The sequence below is a fragment of the Oncorhynchus clarkii genome, chromosome 16 (genome assembly GCF_045791955.1).
Source record: "Oncorhynchus clarkii lewisi isolate Uvic-CL-2024 chromosome 16, UVic_Ocla_1.0, whole genome shotgun sequence".
Lineage (NCBI taxonomy): Eukaryota > Metazoa > Chordata > Actinopteri > Salmoniformes > Salmonidae > Oncorhynchus > Oncorhynchus clarkii.
In genome coordinates, this window is record NC_092162.1 from 30500446 (window position 1) to 30516093 (window position 15648).

The 15648-nt window shown below is 39.6% G+C and overlaps 1 protein-coding gene across 2 annotated transcripts in view; it reads left to right on the forward strand.

The window, feature by feature from the left end:
* Positions 1-13480, forward strand: part of LOC139368308 (carboxypeptidase N, polypeptide 1) — a 158844-nt gene extending 145364 nt beyond the window's left edge. The window contains exons 7-9 of one of the 2 annotated variants that reach the window (XM_071107057.1): positions 1189-1288; positions 12244-12362; positions 12935-13480. In XM_071107057.1, the coding sequence (XP_070963158.1) occupies positions 1189-1288; positions 12244-12362; positions 12935-13033 (318 nt within the window). In that variant the 3' untranslated portion in view covers positions 13034-13480. Of the gene's footprint in view, positions 1-1188; positions 1289-3165; positions 3218-8810; positions 9272-12243; positions 12363-12934 lie in introns of those variants that run through there. The other variant, XM_071107056.1, reaches the window with a different exon arrangement.
* Positions 13481-15648: the final 2168 nt, after the last annotated feature.

Sequence of the window (15648 nt, forward strand, 5' to 3'; positions counted from 1 at the left end):
TATTTGTCCCGAAGCCACTTCTGCGTTGTCTTGGCTGTGTGCTTAGGGTCTTTGTCCTGATGGAAGGTGAACCTTCACCCCAGTTTCAGGTCCTGAGCGCTCTGGAGCAGGTTTTTATCAAGGAACTCTATGTACTCATCTTTCCCTCCATCCTGACTCGTCTCCCAGTCCCTGGCGCTGCGCTGAAAAACATCCCCACAGCACAATGCTGCCACCACCATGCTTCACCGTAGAAATGGTGGCAGGTTTCCTCCAGACACGACACTTGGCATTCAGGCCAACTCCAAGCGGGCTGTCATGTGCCTTTTACTCAGGAGTGGCTTCCGTCTGGCCACTTTACCATAAAGGCCTGATTGGTGGAGTGCTGCAGAGATGGTTGTACTTCCAGAAGGTTCGCCCATCGCCACAGAGGAACTATGGAGCTCTATCAGAGTAACCATCAGGTTCTTGGTCACCTCCCTGACCAAGGCCCTTCTCCCCCGATTGCTCAGTTTGGCCAGCTCTAGGAAGAGTCTTGGTGGTTCCAAACGTCTTCCAATTAAGAATGATGGAGGACCTTCAATGCTGCAGACATTTTTTGGTACCTTTCCCCAGATCTGTGCCTCGACACAATCCTGTCTCAGAGCTCTATGAACAATTCCTTCCACCTCATGGCTTGGTTTTTGCTCTGACATGCATTGTCACTTGTGGGACCTCATATAGAGGTGTGCCATTCCAAATCATGTCCAATCAATTGAATTTACCACAGCTGGACTCCAATCAAATTTTAGAAACATCTCAAGGATGATCAATGGAAACAGGATGCACTTGAGCTCAATTTCGAGTCTCATACCAAAGGGTCTGAATACTTATGTAAATAAGGTATTTCTGTTTTTTAAGTTTAATACATTTGCAAAAAAATTGTAATTGTTGGCTATTGTGTGTAGATTAAAATTAGATTTCATCCTTTTTAGAATAAGGCTGTAACGTTACAAAATGTGGAAAAATGGAAGGGGTCTGAATACTTTTCGAATGCACTGTATGTCGTTGTATTTATCGTTATCGAGCAAAATGGTTAAATTTTTTTGTATTATGATATGACTTATAGTCCATATCGCCCAGCTCTAAGGTGTAGTATTATAAAAGCAAAGGATTGTTTTCTTGCTCTTTTGGGGGGGTTTCAGTAAACTTTCCTTCCGCCCTCTCCAGGTGCATCATGGGATCAAAGGAATGGTGTATGATAACAACAACAACCCAATCGGCAACGCAGAGATTTCAGTAGCTGGTATCAACCACGATGTGACCACTGGTAAGAGGGGCAGAGAAACCATTTTACATCAGGGGAGACATTTTTTCTCACAAAAACACGTACAACCAGCTAAAAACCCTGAGCAATGCCAAAGTTTTTTAGGCTTACTAATAGGTACGTCTGCACAGATCTTAGTCAACTACAGATATCATTTCCATTTATTTAACAATAGAATACAACAAGACACTTTGAATAAATTGGGGACAATAATCTTTGGTGACATTAGTTAATACATAATATTAGTCTATAAGCTTTGAACTGGGTGTTTATTCTTTATGTTAACCATAAATAGTCTTTGTGTTTCATGAGATTGTAGTGTTTCAATATGTATTCTATAAGTAACATATACCATTTACTAGCATCACATTTCAAATACATACCACTAGTTGCAAAGGAATAGAAATTCATGTGATTAAAACATACTTAGAATGCTGCGCAACGCTGCTAATTAGTTTTTTTTAGAAGCAAATTAGCATTCAGCAACTATATGTCCCGTCTGTTGTTGTGTGTACAACTTCCTGAATTAGGATTGGTTCTCATTCAGAAGGTAGACAACAAAAGCAAAAACGTCAGCAATACAAATCTTCTTCCTTGTAACTGATAATATTATGATAAGGTAAGGAGCAGTAGTAAGCCATTTTTGGCATTTCGCAGCAGTGTCCTTCAAAACACCATGAAGAAATTGAATTTATGGCTAAAATGTTACATGTAGGTCCTTCAAACTGAGACTCAGTGAGTATGGTTACATGCACACAATAATGCGATTATTGTGAATATAATAGTTCTATGAAAACATTTACAGGCTCTGCAAGAAGAAAGATTTCCCTAATAATCTTGTTTACATGAACACTTCTGAAATCAGGCTAACTGATTGCACTCTGATCAATGCAGAAAATTGCCAATAAAAATAAACGTTATCCAACTGCGACCATGGTATTTCGAGTTCGGACATGTGAAAACTACTTCTAAGATGCATACATTCAGTTGTTCCGAACTTTACTCTCACTAAAGAGGGATGGTGCTGGTGCTAGCACATGCGCAGATCAAATACAATGTGGGAATGCAGATTAAGGTGTTTACATGTCCTAATAATTTGAAAGATTAATCAGAAAACCAGGTGTTTTAATCAGCGTATGCTTAATTTGATTTCAACCTTACGCCGATTAACATAAGCAGAGCAAGGTGTTTAACGGTGACTAACCCCATTCCGTACAAATTTGCGCAACCACAGCATTCAAATGAGTCTGCAATGAAAACTAATGGGACTGTAGTGACTGTGTAGGCATCAAAATCCGGGGTGTGAACGAAGTTTCGATTCAGCGTTAATTGACATGGCAATGCACAAATAGTTTTTGAGAAAAGGTGTAAAAACGGACCCCTCTGACACGGTACGTTACATTGTGGCGTGTCACGACTCATTTTGTTCCATACAGCCTCCTTCCACCAGGGGTAGCCATTCTCTTGCATGGCTAATATTAAACTAATATTTCATTAGTAGGGTGCTAATTGCAATGTGGTCCTCAATAACACAAACAATGAATCAATCAATCATGAATTGCACAAGATTGTGATGTGCAGCATCTTAAAAAGAAAACAACTGTGCCAACCTCTGATCTGCTTTTACACAAGCAAACCTGCTGACAGAGCTTTAGTTTTTTTTCTCTCTCGCCTTTGCTATGTTAATGTTTTGAATACCTTTGCTGTGCCAACCTATTCATGAGTGCTGTGTGTTCAATAACTTAAGTGTGAAATCTCATGTGTGCAATAACGCATGTCCTAAATTCTCACGTGTGCTATCTATTAAACTCATTTTCACATGACATGCTCTAATCCAAAATGAGATGCGACATTCCTGCATGCCTCTTTTTCTGTTAAAGTGAAGAAAATGACCGGGGACTCCCTAAAAGACCAAAGTGCACAGCCAGTTCGGTGAGCCTTTACATCATGTCACCAAACTGCTATAGTTATGAACTATTAAATGTTTTTGGACCATTGGCTTCCCTGTATCTCAACAGCCACATTACTCATTATCAGATTAATTTGAGGTAGAATTTAAGGAATGATTTGTACAATGCGTTTAGTTTTAGAGATGTTCAGGACTAGTTCATTACTGGCCACCCGTTCTAAAACTGACTGCATCTCTTTGTTTAGGGTTGCAGAGATGTCACTAGCTGTGGTTGCTGATGTGTATAATAATGAATCATCAGCGTACATACTGGTAGATCATTAGTTAAAATAGACCAAGAGAGCTCCCCTGCGGTACACCAACATGTTTAACATTAGAGAAGCTTCCATTAAAGAAAAACTGATGTGCTCAATTAGATCGATAGATTTGACTCCACGATATGGCAGAGGTTAAAAACGCCATAACACATATGTTTATTTCAAACACAGGTTATGGTCAATAATATCAAAGGCTGCACTGAAATCTAACAATACAGAGTCCACAATTTCTTTCTCAACCAATCATCAGTCATTTGTGTCAGTGCAGTACATGTGTGAAGTGCCCTTCTCTATAAGCATGCTAAAAGTATGTTGTTAATTTGATTACAGAGAATTACCATTGTATCTGGTCAAACACATTTTTTTCTAAATGTTTTCAAAACGTCTGCAGTAAGCAAAGGCTGCTTTATCATTCTTGAGTAGCGGGAGGACAACATTTTTTCTCCAGACTCAGATAAAACATAAAACAAATAGGAGTGGCAATATCGTCCTTCACCATCCTCAGTAGCTTTCCATCTAAGTTGTCAATACCAGGTGGAGACATCTGATTCAATGAAAGATGGAGTTGAATTAGTCTTTCTGACCAAAATGTCATTTAAGGTATTCTAAAGCTTTTTTCCATCATACTTTATATAACCTTTCTAGGGCAGGCGTTCCGCTAGCGGAACCCCTCGACAACATTCTGCTGAAAAGGCAGCACGCAAAATTCAAAAATATGTTTTAGAAATATGTAACTTTCACACATTACCAAGTCCAATACAGCAAATGAGAGATAGACTTCTTGTTATTAATCTACCCATCATGTCCGATTTCAAAAATGCTTTAGAGCGAAAGCACAACATATGATTATGTTAGATCACTGCCAAGTCCAAAAAACACAGCCATTTTTCCAGCCAAAGATAGGAGTCACAAAAAGCAGAAATATAGATCAAATTAATCACTAACCTTTGATGATCTTCATCAGATGCCACTCATAGGACATCATGTTACACAATACATGTATGTTTTGTTCGATAATGTGCATAGTTATATCCAAAAATCTCAGTTTACATTGGCGCGTTACGTGCAGTAATGTTTTGATTCCAAAACATCCAGTGATTTTGCAGAAATACTCATAATAAACATTGATAAAAGATACAATTGTTATTCACAGAATTAAAGATAGACTTCTCTTTAATGCAACTGCTGTGCCAGATTTTTTTTTTTTAACTTCACGGGAAAAGCATAATCTGAGAACGGCGCTCAAAACCCAATCCAGCCAGAGAAATATCCGCCATTTTGGAGTCAACAGAAGTTAGAAATAACACCATAAATATTAACTTACCTTTGATGATCTTCATCAGAAGGCACTCCCAGGAATCCCAGTTCGACAATAAATGACTGATTTGTTCCATAAAGTCCATAATTTATGTCCAAATAGCCACTTGTTGTTAGCGTGTTCAGCCCAGTAATCCATCTTCATGAGGTGCGAGCACTTCGTCCAGACAAACTTGAAAAGTTCCGTTACAGGTTGTAGAAACAAGTCAAACGATGTATGGAATCAATCTTTAGGAAGTTTTTAACATAAACATCAATAAGCTTCCAACTGGAGAATTCCTATGTCTGAAGAAAAGCACTGGAACAAGAGTTAACTCTGTTGGGAGCGTGTGTCACGAGCCTGAGACACTCTGCCAGACCCCTGACTCAAACAGGTCTCATGAGCCCCTCATTCAAGTTTCTAAAGACGGTTGACATCTAGTGGAAGCCGTTGGAAGTGCAACTTGACGACATAGACACTGCGTTTGGTAGGCCAAGCTTTGAAAAACTACAAACCTCAGATTTCCCGCTTCCTGGTTGGAATTTTCTCAGGTTTTCGTCTGCCATAATCATTCAAACAGTTTTAGAAACTTCAGAGTGTTTTCTATCCAATACTAATAATAATATGCATATATTTGCATCTGGGACAGAGTATGAGGCAGTTAACTCTGGGCACGCTATTCATCCAAAAGTGAAAATGCCTATCCCAAAAGAGATAACGTATCTTGCTTTCATAATGCAATTTCTTATTCTTCTTTTCAGTTTAGTCACATACTTTCTCAATTGACATTGCTTGCCAATCAGCCAGACTTATTCACCACTGCTTTTGCCTCGTCTCTCTCGAACCACACAGCTTTTCAATTCCTCATTAATCGACAGGGCCTTAAAAACTGTTGAGTGTAGGGGACGTTTTGATGTTTGGATGAAAAACATACCCAAATTAAACTGCCTATTTCTCAGGCTCAGAAGCTAGAATATGCATATAATTATAGATAGATAGATAGATAGAAAACACTCTAAAGTTTCCAAAACTGTCAAGATATTGTCTGTGAGAATAACAGAACTGATATTGCAGGAACAAACCTGAGAAAAATCCAACCTGGAAGTGCTGTTTTTCCTGAAAGCTCTCTGTTCCATTGCCTGCCTTCGCTCCATTTAAAGGGATATCAACCAGATTCCCCATGGTTTGAACAGTCTTTAGACATAGTTTCAGTAAAAAAGGTAAGCAATTTAATTTATTGCTTTTCTGACTTTCGTGACCAATCTACTTGGCTGCTAGCTGTTTGTAATATTTTGTCTACTGAGAGAGATGTCCTTACATAAACTCTTGGTATGCTTTCCCCGAGACGCCAGGTGGATTAACAACAAGCTAAGCTGTGTTTTGCTATATTGCACTTGTGATTTCATTAAAATTTAATATTTTTAGTAATTTAATGGAATTTGGCACTCTGCAATTCAGCGGATGTTGACGAAAAAGATCCCGCTAACGGGATGGGTGCATCAAGAAGTTAACAGTTGAAACAGTCAGTTTCTGAATAGGTGCATTCTTATGAATATACTATTTAATAAATGTGTCACATCTGCTCCCGCTCCCCCTCTCTGGCTCCAGGCTGCTCATCATTACGCACATCTGTCACCATCGTTATGCGCACTAGCGCTTCATTGGACTCACCTGGACTCCATCACATCATTGATTGCCTTCCCTATATTTGTCACTTCCCGAGTTTCATCCCTCTGTCTGCATTTATGTTTTTTTGCTTCTCTTGTGGTAGAGAAGGGGGGTCTCTGGCTATCTGTCGGCCATTGCCAAGCTGATCTGGCACCTTTGATCCTCACCAAGGAGAGAGAGTCATGACAGATGATTTTTACTCACTGGGCTTCAGCACTCGGCAGTCCCGTTCTGTGAGCTTGTGTGGCCTACCACTTTGAGGCTGAACCATTGTTGCTTCGAGACGTTTCAACTTCACAATAACAGCACTTACAGTTGACCGGGGCAGCTCTAGCAGGGCAGAAATTTGATTAACTGACTTGTTGGAACGATGGCATCCTACGACAGTGCCACATTGAAAGTCACAGAGCTCTTCAGTAAGGCCATTCTACTGTCAATGTTTGTCTATAAAGATTGTATACACCTGTCAGCAATGGTTGTAGCTCAAATAGCAGAATTCACTCATTTGAAGTAGTGTCCACATACTTTGTATATATAGTGTATTTAAACAGTACCAGTCAAACGTTTGGACTCATTCTAGGGTTTTTGAGTGGCCAGAAAAAAAGCCATTGCTTAAAGAAAATAATAAGCAAAAGCACATGACTAAGCTAAATAAAAATAAACTATACTATGAAACAAAGATAAATGATATACAGAATGACAGTAAAAAGCTTTGGAGCACCGTAAAATTAAATTTTTGGGGAAAATGCCAACTCGACTGCATCATTCATTGAATCGGATGGCTCATTTATCACAAAACACACTGATATTGCCAACTACTTCAATTACCTTTTCATTGGCAAGATAAACAAACTTAGGGATGACATGCCAGCAACAAACGCTGACACCACACATCCAAGTATATCTGACCAAATTATTAAAGACAAGAATTGTACTTTTAAATTCCAAAAAGTCAATGTGGAAGAGGTGAAACAATTATTGTTGTCTATCAACAATGACAAGCCACCAGGGTCTGAAAATCATGGTGGGAAGAATACTGAGGATAATAGTGGACGATATTGCCACTCCTATTTGCCACATCTTCAATTTAAGCCTACTAGAAAGTGTGTGCCCTCAGGCCTTGAGGGAAGCTAAAGTCATTCCTCTACCCAAGAATAGTAAAGCGCCCCTTACTGGCACAAATAGCCGACCAATCAGCCTGTTTCCAACCCCTAGTAAACTTCTGGAAGAAAATTGTGTTCGACCAGATACAATGCTATTTCACAGTAAACCAATTGAAAACAGACTTTCAGCACACATTTAGGGAAGGACACTCAACAAGCACATCACTTACACACATGACTGTTGATAGGCTGAGAGAAATTGATGATACAATTGTGGGGGCTGTCTTATTAGACTTCAGTGCAGCTTTTGACATTCTCGATCATAGTCTGCTGCTGGAAAAACGTATGTGTTATGGCTTTACATCCCCTGCTATAATATGGATAAAGAGTTACTTGTCTAACAGAACACAGAGGGTGTTCTTTAATGGAAGCCTCTCAAACATAATCCAGGTGGAAGCAGGAATTCCCCAGGGTAGCTGTTTAGGCCCTTGATTTTTTCATTTTTTACTAACGACATGCCACTGGCTCTGAGTAAGGCTTAAGATGGGGAGAAGTTTGTCCATAATAAAGAGCTGCTCTGCCTTCTAAACAACACTATCAACAAGGCAGGTCTTACAGGCCCTGGTTTTGTCGCACCTGGACTACTGTTCAGTCGTGTGGTCAGGTGCCACAAAGAGGGACATGGGGAAATTGCAGCTGACTCAGGACAGGGCAGCATGGCTGGCCCTTAAAAGTACACGGAGAGCTAACATTAATGACATGCATGTCAATCTCTCATGGAAGAGAGATTGACTTCCTCATTACCTGTTTTTGTAAGAGGTGTTGATATGTTTAATTCACAGAGCTATCTATTTGAATTACTGGCGCATATTTACCCCAAAAGACATGCCACAAGAGATCGCTTCATAGTCCCCAAGTCCAGAACAGAATTTGGGAGGCGCACAGTACTACATAGAGCCATGACTACATGGAACTCTATTCCACATCAAGTAACTGATACAAGCAGTAAAATTAGATAAGAAAACAGATAGAAATACACCTTATGTGAAGCAAAACATACATAGGTACAGACACATGCATACACACACAATAATATATGCATTATACACACACGTACAGTATGGATTTTGTATTGTAGATATGTGGAAGTGGTGGAGTAGGGGCCCGAGGGCACACAGTGTGATGTGAAATCTGTGAATGTATTGTAATGTTTTAAACATTTTGCTGTGAGGATCCATGGCACGAAGCCTGCAGCAATGGCCTCCGGTCCGGAGCCTCCAGCGATGGTCTCCTGTCTGGAGCCTCCAGCGACGGTCTCCTGTACGGAGCCTCCAGCGACGGTCTCCTGTCCGGAGCCTCAAGCGACGTTCTCCAGTCCGGAGCTTCCAGCGACGTTCTCCAGTCCGGAGCTTCCAGCGACAGTCCCCAGTCTGGAGCCTGCAGCGACGGTCCCCAGTCCGGAGCCTCCAGTGATGATCGGTGGTCTGGTTCCGCCTGAGATGATCTGTGGCTTGGTTCCTCCAGTGAAGGTCCATCCACCAGGGCCGCCACTAAAGCGAAGGGATCTGCGGGTGGAGGGGGGATTACCTCCCGCACCGGAGCCGCCGCCGTGAAGAGATGCCCACCCGGACCCTCCCCTTTAGAGTCACTACTACACAAATATTCCACTTCCTGGATGGATTTTCTTCATGTTTTCGCCTGCCATATGTTAACAGTTTTGGAAACTTTAGAGTGTTTTCTATCCAAATCTCCAATGATATGCAAATCCTAGCTTCTGGGCCTGAGTAACAGGCTTTGGGCACGCTTCTCATTCAGATGTCGAAATACTGCCCCCAAGCCATATAAGCACCTTCAAACAGAGGCAGAAATTCGTAACATAACAGCCAATAACTGCACGTGCAAGCATTGGGCCACTTAGTTGGGAAAGAGCCAGGTTGGGTTATTGATGCGGAGTTATTGATGCTGGGTTATTGAGATATGATCCAGTGGGTCAGATTTGGAGAATGGGGGCGTGGCGTGGCTTGCAGGTAGTTATTTTTGGCCACCTGTGAGAGTAAACGTCATTCCTGTTCATCTGTTCTGCTGTATAGTTATCACATGTTATTGTTGAACACTGCTGGTTTAGAAGCTTCATGAGGCGTATAGATGTCCTACTATGTAGAAAATAGCAAAAATAAAGAAAAACCCTGAAATGAGTAGGTGTGTCCAAACATTTGACTGGTACTGTGTATATATAGTAGAATAATGAATAATCAAAACTATGTAATAACACATATGGAATTAAGTAGTAACCAAAAAAGTGTAAAACAAATAAAAATATATTCTACATTCTTCAAAGTAGCCACCATTTGCCTTGATGACAGCTTTGCACACTCTTAGCATTCTCTCAACCAGCTTCATGAGGTAGTCACCTGGAATGCATTTCAGTGAACAGGTGTGCCTTGTTAAAAGGTAATTTGTAGAATTTCTTTCCTTAATGCGTTTGAGTCAATCAGTTGTGTAGGGATGGTATCCAGAAGATATTGAGGCAAATACATTGCAAATACAGCTAGAATAAGCAAAGAGAAATGACAGTCCATCATTACTTTAAGACATGAAGGTCAGTCAATCCGGAAACTTTAAAGAACTTTGAAAGTTTCTTCAAGTGCATTCGCAAAAACCATCAAGTGCTATGATGAAACTGGCCCTCATGAGGACCGCCACAGGAAAGGAATATCCAGAGTTACCTCTACTGCATTTGTTCATTATAGTTACCAGTCTCAGAAATTGCGGGCCAAATAAATGCTTCACAGAGTTCAAGTAAAAGATAGATCTCAACATCAGCTGTCTGAGGAGACTGTGTGAATCAGGCCTTCATGGTCGAATTGCTGCAAAGAAACCACTACACCAATAATAATAATAAGAGACTTGATTGGGCCAAGAAACACGAGCAATGGACATTAAACCGGTGGAAATCTATCCTCTGGTCTGATGAGTAGGTGAACAGATGATCTCCACATGTGTGGTTCCCACCGTGAAGCATAGAGGAGGTGTGATGGTGTGGGGGTGCTTAGCTGGCGACGCTGTAGGTGATATATTTAGAATTCAATGCACACTTAACCAGCATGGCTACCACATCATTCTGCAGCGATACACAATCCCATCTGATACAAAATCCCATCTGGTTTGCGCTAAGTGGGACTATCATGTGTTTTTCAACAGGACAATTACCCAAAACACAGTCTGTGTAAGAGCTATTTGACCAAGGAGAGTGCTGCATCAGATGACCTGGTCTCCACAACCACCCATCCTCAACCCAATTGAGGTGGTTTTGGATGAGTTGAACTACAGAGTGAAGGAAAAGCAGCCAACAAGTGCTCAGCATATGTAGGAACTCATTCCATCTGAAGCTGGTTGAGAGAATGCCAAGAGTGTGCAAAGCTGTCATCAAGGCAAAGGGTGGCTACTTTGAAGAATATAAAGTATATTTTCATTTGTTTAACACTTTTTTGGTTACTAAATAGTTTTTATTTTCTACAATGTAGAAAACAGTAAAAATAAATAAAAAACACTCTTGAAAGAGTAGGTGTGTCCAAACTTTTGACTGGTACTGTATATAAATATATTTTTTGGGGTGGGTAGATACATTTTAATATTTCAGATAGATTGTGGCTTCTATCAATGTAATTGTCTGCATAATTCCGTCCCCATATTTTTTTTGCCTCCTGAAAATAATCAAAGGATTATATTCAAAAAGACCCAGCTGCTTGGCTAACCCAGCGTGAAAGTGGGAAAAAAAGCAAATTATGGTTATATCTTGGGTTATTCACACAACCCAACTGGCTAGGTCAACTGGCTAGGTCAAACTAACCCAGCGTGTGTTCTGTCCAATATTTATCTTGCACTGGGTTACCAAATATCCCAACTTGGCTTGTTTTTAACGCCTTCTTTTTTAGAGTGCGGCGTTTTAGAGTGTCATAACAACCAAATTATATAAAATTAAAAACAATTTCCAAATGTAAAAATAAATAAGAAGCATTGTAGCAATCCTAGCACAGTCAATTTGCTTACTCTAGAATAATCATTTGCGGAGGACGAGGGATGGACAGGATGGGTCTTTTTGAAAAATAGTTTCCACGCACAACCACTCGCTAAGAGCCGCTGGTAATATGCACTCCTTTCATACTTTTCCATTGTGAACTTCCCCAGGCTTTCGTGAGCGAATGCGAGCTAACACCCGAGTATGGAGTAAAGATTTTGAGTAAACCTGTAGTGTCTACACTACTTTTAACAGGGCATTCTCCATAATAACCACATATTTTGAGGACAAATTCAAGTAGGACCTAATTATTTTTAATTGCTCCTGGTAACTAGGGTACGGCCATACTGAGATTCATGAACGGCGATGAAATCGTGTACAGTATATGATGTGTATCATTGTCTGTCAAAAGTTCAGCTCATCTCAAATTTTGCAGATGAGTTGCAGACATTGTTGGACAATCATCTCCGTTGTCATTCTGGCAACAGATGATTGCCATTGAAAAAGCATTGGTTCCATCCACAATTTTTGTACACAAAATCTCAATGTGGCCATACCCTTAGTTCAGGCTGTCATGGCAGCCACAAGCTGTTGTATTTTTCAGGAGTGTACACTGAACCTATGTTACTTGTATGTTGTCTTTGAGGTGTGGATGGAGACTACTTCAGATTGCTGTTACCAGGCACCTACACTGTGACAGCATCAACATCAGGATACTTGCCCTCTACCAGCACGGTGACAGTGGGACCTGCTGAGGCTATACAGGTGAGACTGTGTGTGAGAGGAGAATGAGAGTTTATTCAAATGTTAGGCATGATATCAGCCTTAAAACAATTTTTGTTTAAAGAGTTCCTCCTGTACTTTTGTACACTTTTTAGCCAGTAGATCTGAAAGTTTAACTCACAAGTCAAAAATGGTCCCCAAAAATTGAGTACTACATCACATATTTGCAGATGCTGTATGTGCACCACGTCATTGATCTCTCTGTCTGACTCTGCTGTGTGGGTATCTTGCTAGCTGTCACTCAAATGTCAGGGGGCAGAACTCGAATTGCTAGGGGGCTGGCCCATGTGGAGGAAAATGTAGGGAAAATTGCGCTGCACAGCTTCCAGTGAACAGTAACTTTCAAACTAGGGATTTTGTGGCTAATTGAGGAAAAACAGTAAATCTGCTCATAGATTATGCATGTATGAACGACACATTGACACATCCAGACCAAAGCGGGTGGTTTAAAAAAAACTTACTAGTTGTCAAAGTTCCGGGGGATGTCTTTAATTTCATTTGGTTTTGCAAGTCTGTCCCTCAAACTCAATGTTCTATTTTCTTACTCATTGCAGTTGCACTTTTACCTGAAAGTGGCACCAAAAGACACAAATCTGACACAGTCCCACCACAGCAAGAAAAACCTCTCCTCAGCTAAGGTGGGCCCAAGATGAGACATGGGTGTGAGATAAACAAAGAACACGCCCACATGTCCACGCAGAGGGAACAATTGACAATGTCTAATAAATGTCACTTAAAGATACACCTATTTTGTAAGCCTGATTTACTCCTGATTTGTACTGTATGAGCGCTATAATTTTGATTTTCAAGGACAGTTTTCATGTTCACATTTTGAGTAAAAAGAATACATAGATTTCCAGTAATTTCATGAAATGAATCAACAATAAAAGGTGGTGAATGCTTTACTTTAATTATTAGTCATTGAAATTGATGTGCAAAAATATCTATATAGCAGCATAGCACATCATTTCAATACTATAAAGATAAACAATTATTTAAATATAAAAATAAAGATGAATTGTTAAAATAATTGGTTTTATGAAATATGATATCTTATATTGTGATACTAGCTTTAATTAATTAAAGGAATACTACACTCATGTCGGCTAATTCCTATGATTTACAATATAAAAAATAGGACAACATTTTTTGTGCACAAATGTTTCTTTTCATCATTGTAATAAGTTTGGAAGCAACATGTGAAAATCACTGTGGAAATTAGTGAAGGGAAGTCCGGCTCTTTTTACTGACTTTTTAAAGCTGCAATGTGTAACTGTTTGGGCGACTCGACCAAATTCACATAGAAATGTAGGTTATAGAGAGTGGTGTAAAAAATACTCAATTGTCATGCTTGAGTAAAAGTAAAGATACCTTAATAGAAAATGACTCAAGTAAAAATGAAAGTCACCCTGTAAAATAAAGAAAAAGTCTAAAATTATTTGGTTTTAAATATACTTAAGTATCAAAAGTCAATGGTATTGCTAAGATGTACTTAAGTATCAAAAGTAAAAGTAAAAGCATAAACCATTTCAAATTCCTTATATTAAGCAAACCAGACGGCACCATTTTTATTGACTGATAGCCAGGGGCACACTCCAATACTCAGACATCCTTTACATCCGAAGCATTTGTGTTTAGTGAGTCCCCCAGATGAGAGGCAGTAAGGATGACCAGGGATGTTGTGTTGATAAGTTTGTGAATTGGACCATTTTGCTGTCAAAATGTAACGAGTACTTCTGGGTGTCAGGGAAAATGTATGGAGCAAAAAGTACATGATTTCCTTTAGGAATATAGTACAGAAAGTTAGCAAAAATATAAATAGTAATGTAAAGTACAGATACCCACAAAAACAAATTAAGTAGTACTTCAAAGTATGTTTTACTTTTAAGTACTACACTACTGGTTATTGTAATTCTCATTCAAAACAAGTCTAAGAAGTGGTAGATCTGCGCTATTTTTTTGCTTCCTGTTTTAAGGTTGTTTTTTGCATCTTTTACTTTAGTTTTTGTACACCAGCTTCAACCAATATTTTTTTGTATACAAATGTTTCATTTCATTGTTGTAAATACGTTTGCAAGCAACATGTGAAAATCACTGTAGAAATTAGTGAAGGGAAGTTTGGCTCTTTTTACTGCCTTTTTAAAGCTGCAATATGTAACTTTTTGGGCAACCTGACCAAATTCACATAGAAATGTGTGTTATAAATCTGTCATTCTCATTCTAAGCAAGTCTAAGAAGGGGTAGACAGCGCTATTTCTTTGCTTCGTTCTCAGGTTTTGTTTTCGCATCTTTTACTTTCATTTTTGTACACCAGCTTACACCACCAATATTTTTGGTATGGAAAAGTTATTTCACTGCGATTTAGATGGTACAATGATTCTCTACAATAGTGTAACGGCCGTTGGAGGAAGAAGGTGAGGACCAAGGTGCAGCGGGGTACGTGTTCTGCATTTTATTAAATATAACTGAACACTAAATACAAAGTAACAAAAGGCACAACCGAAACAGCTCTGTCAGATGCAACACACACTAAACAGAAAATAACTCCCCACAACCCATAGTGGGAAAATAGGCTGCCTAAGTATGGTTCTCAATCAGAGACAACGATTGCCAGCTGCCTCTGATTGGGAACCATACCAGGCCAAACACATAGAACACAAAACATAGAATGCCCGCCCTGACCAAACTAAAATAGAGACATAAAAAAAGGAACTAAGGTCAGGACGTGACAAATAGACTTGCTTGTTTCATAACATAAACTGAAATTAGGCCAACTATTAGAATTTTAGCAACCAGGAAATTGCATAGCGATTTCTGCGAAGTGCATCTTTAATTTGTTCAGTCAAAACATTTAAACTTCTTTATTTCATTTGATTCAGTAATGCCCAGAGTAAGCAGAACCCCTACAGGCAAATGATGAACTAAAAACTCAAAAGAATCATGATTTTTCAAGCCTTTCGTTCAGCATAGGGGGCTTATTGGAGCTGTCAATTGTGACTGAGACTTATACAAGTGTGCTTCAAACAATGTACATTTGTGATTGCTAGGCATACAAATATAATTATTTATTGATAACTTTGAAGAGGGATTAGTTTGGGCCGCAACTGGACTAGATGTGAACGACTCTTGGCTGAATGCAATTGCGTGACCGCCGCGATAGCACAGATACACTACATGCTCAAAAGTATGTGGACACCTGCTCGTTGAACATCTCAATCCAAAATCAATCAACAGCCTCCACTCTTCTGGGAAGGCTTTCCACCAGATA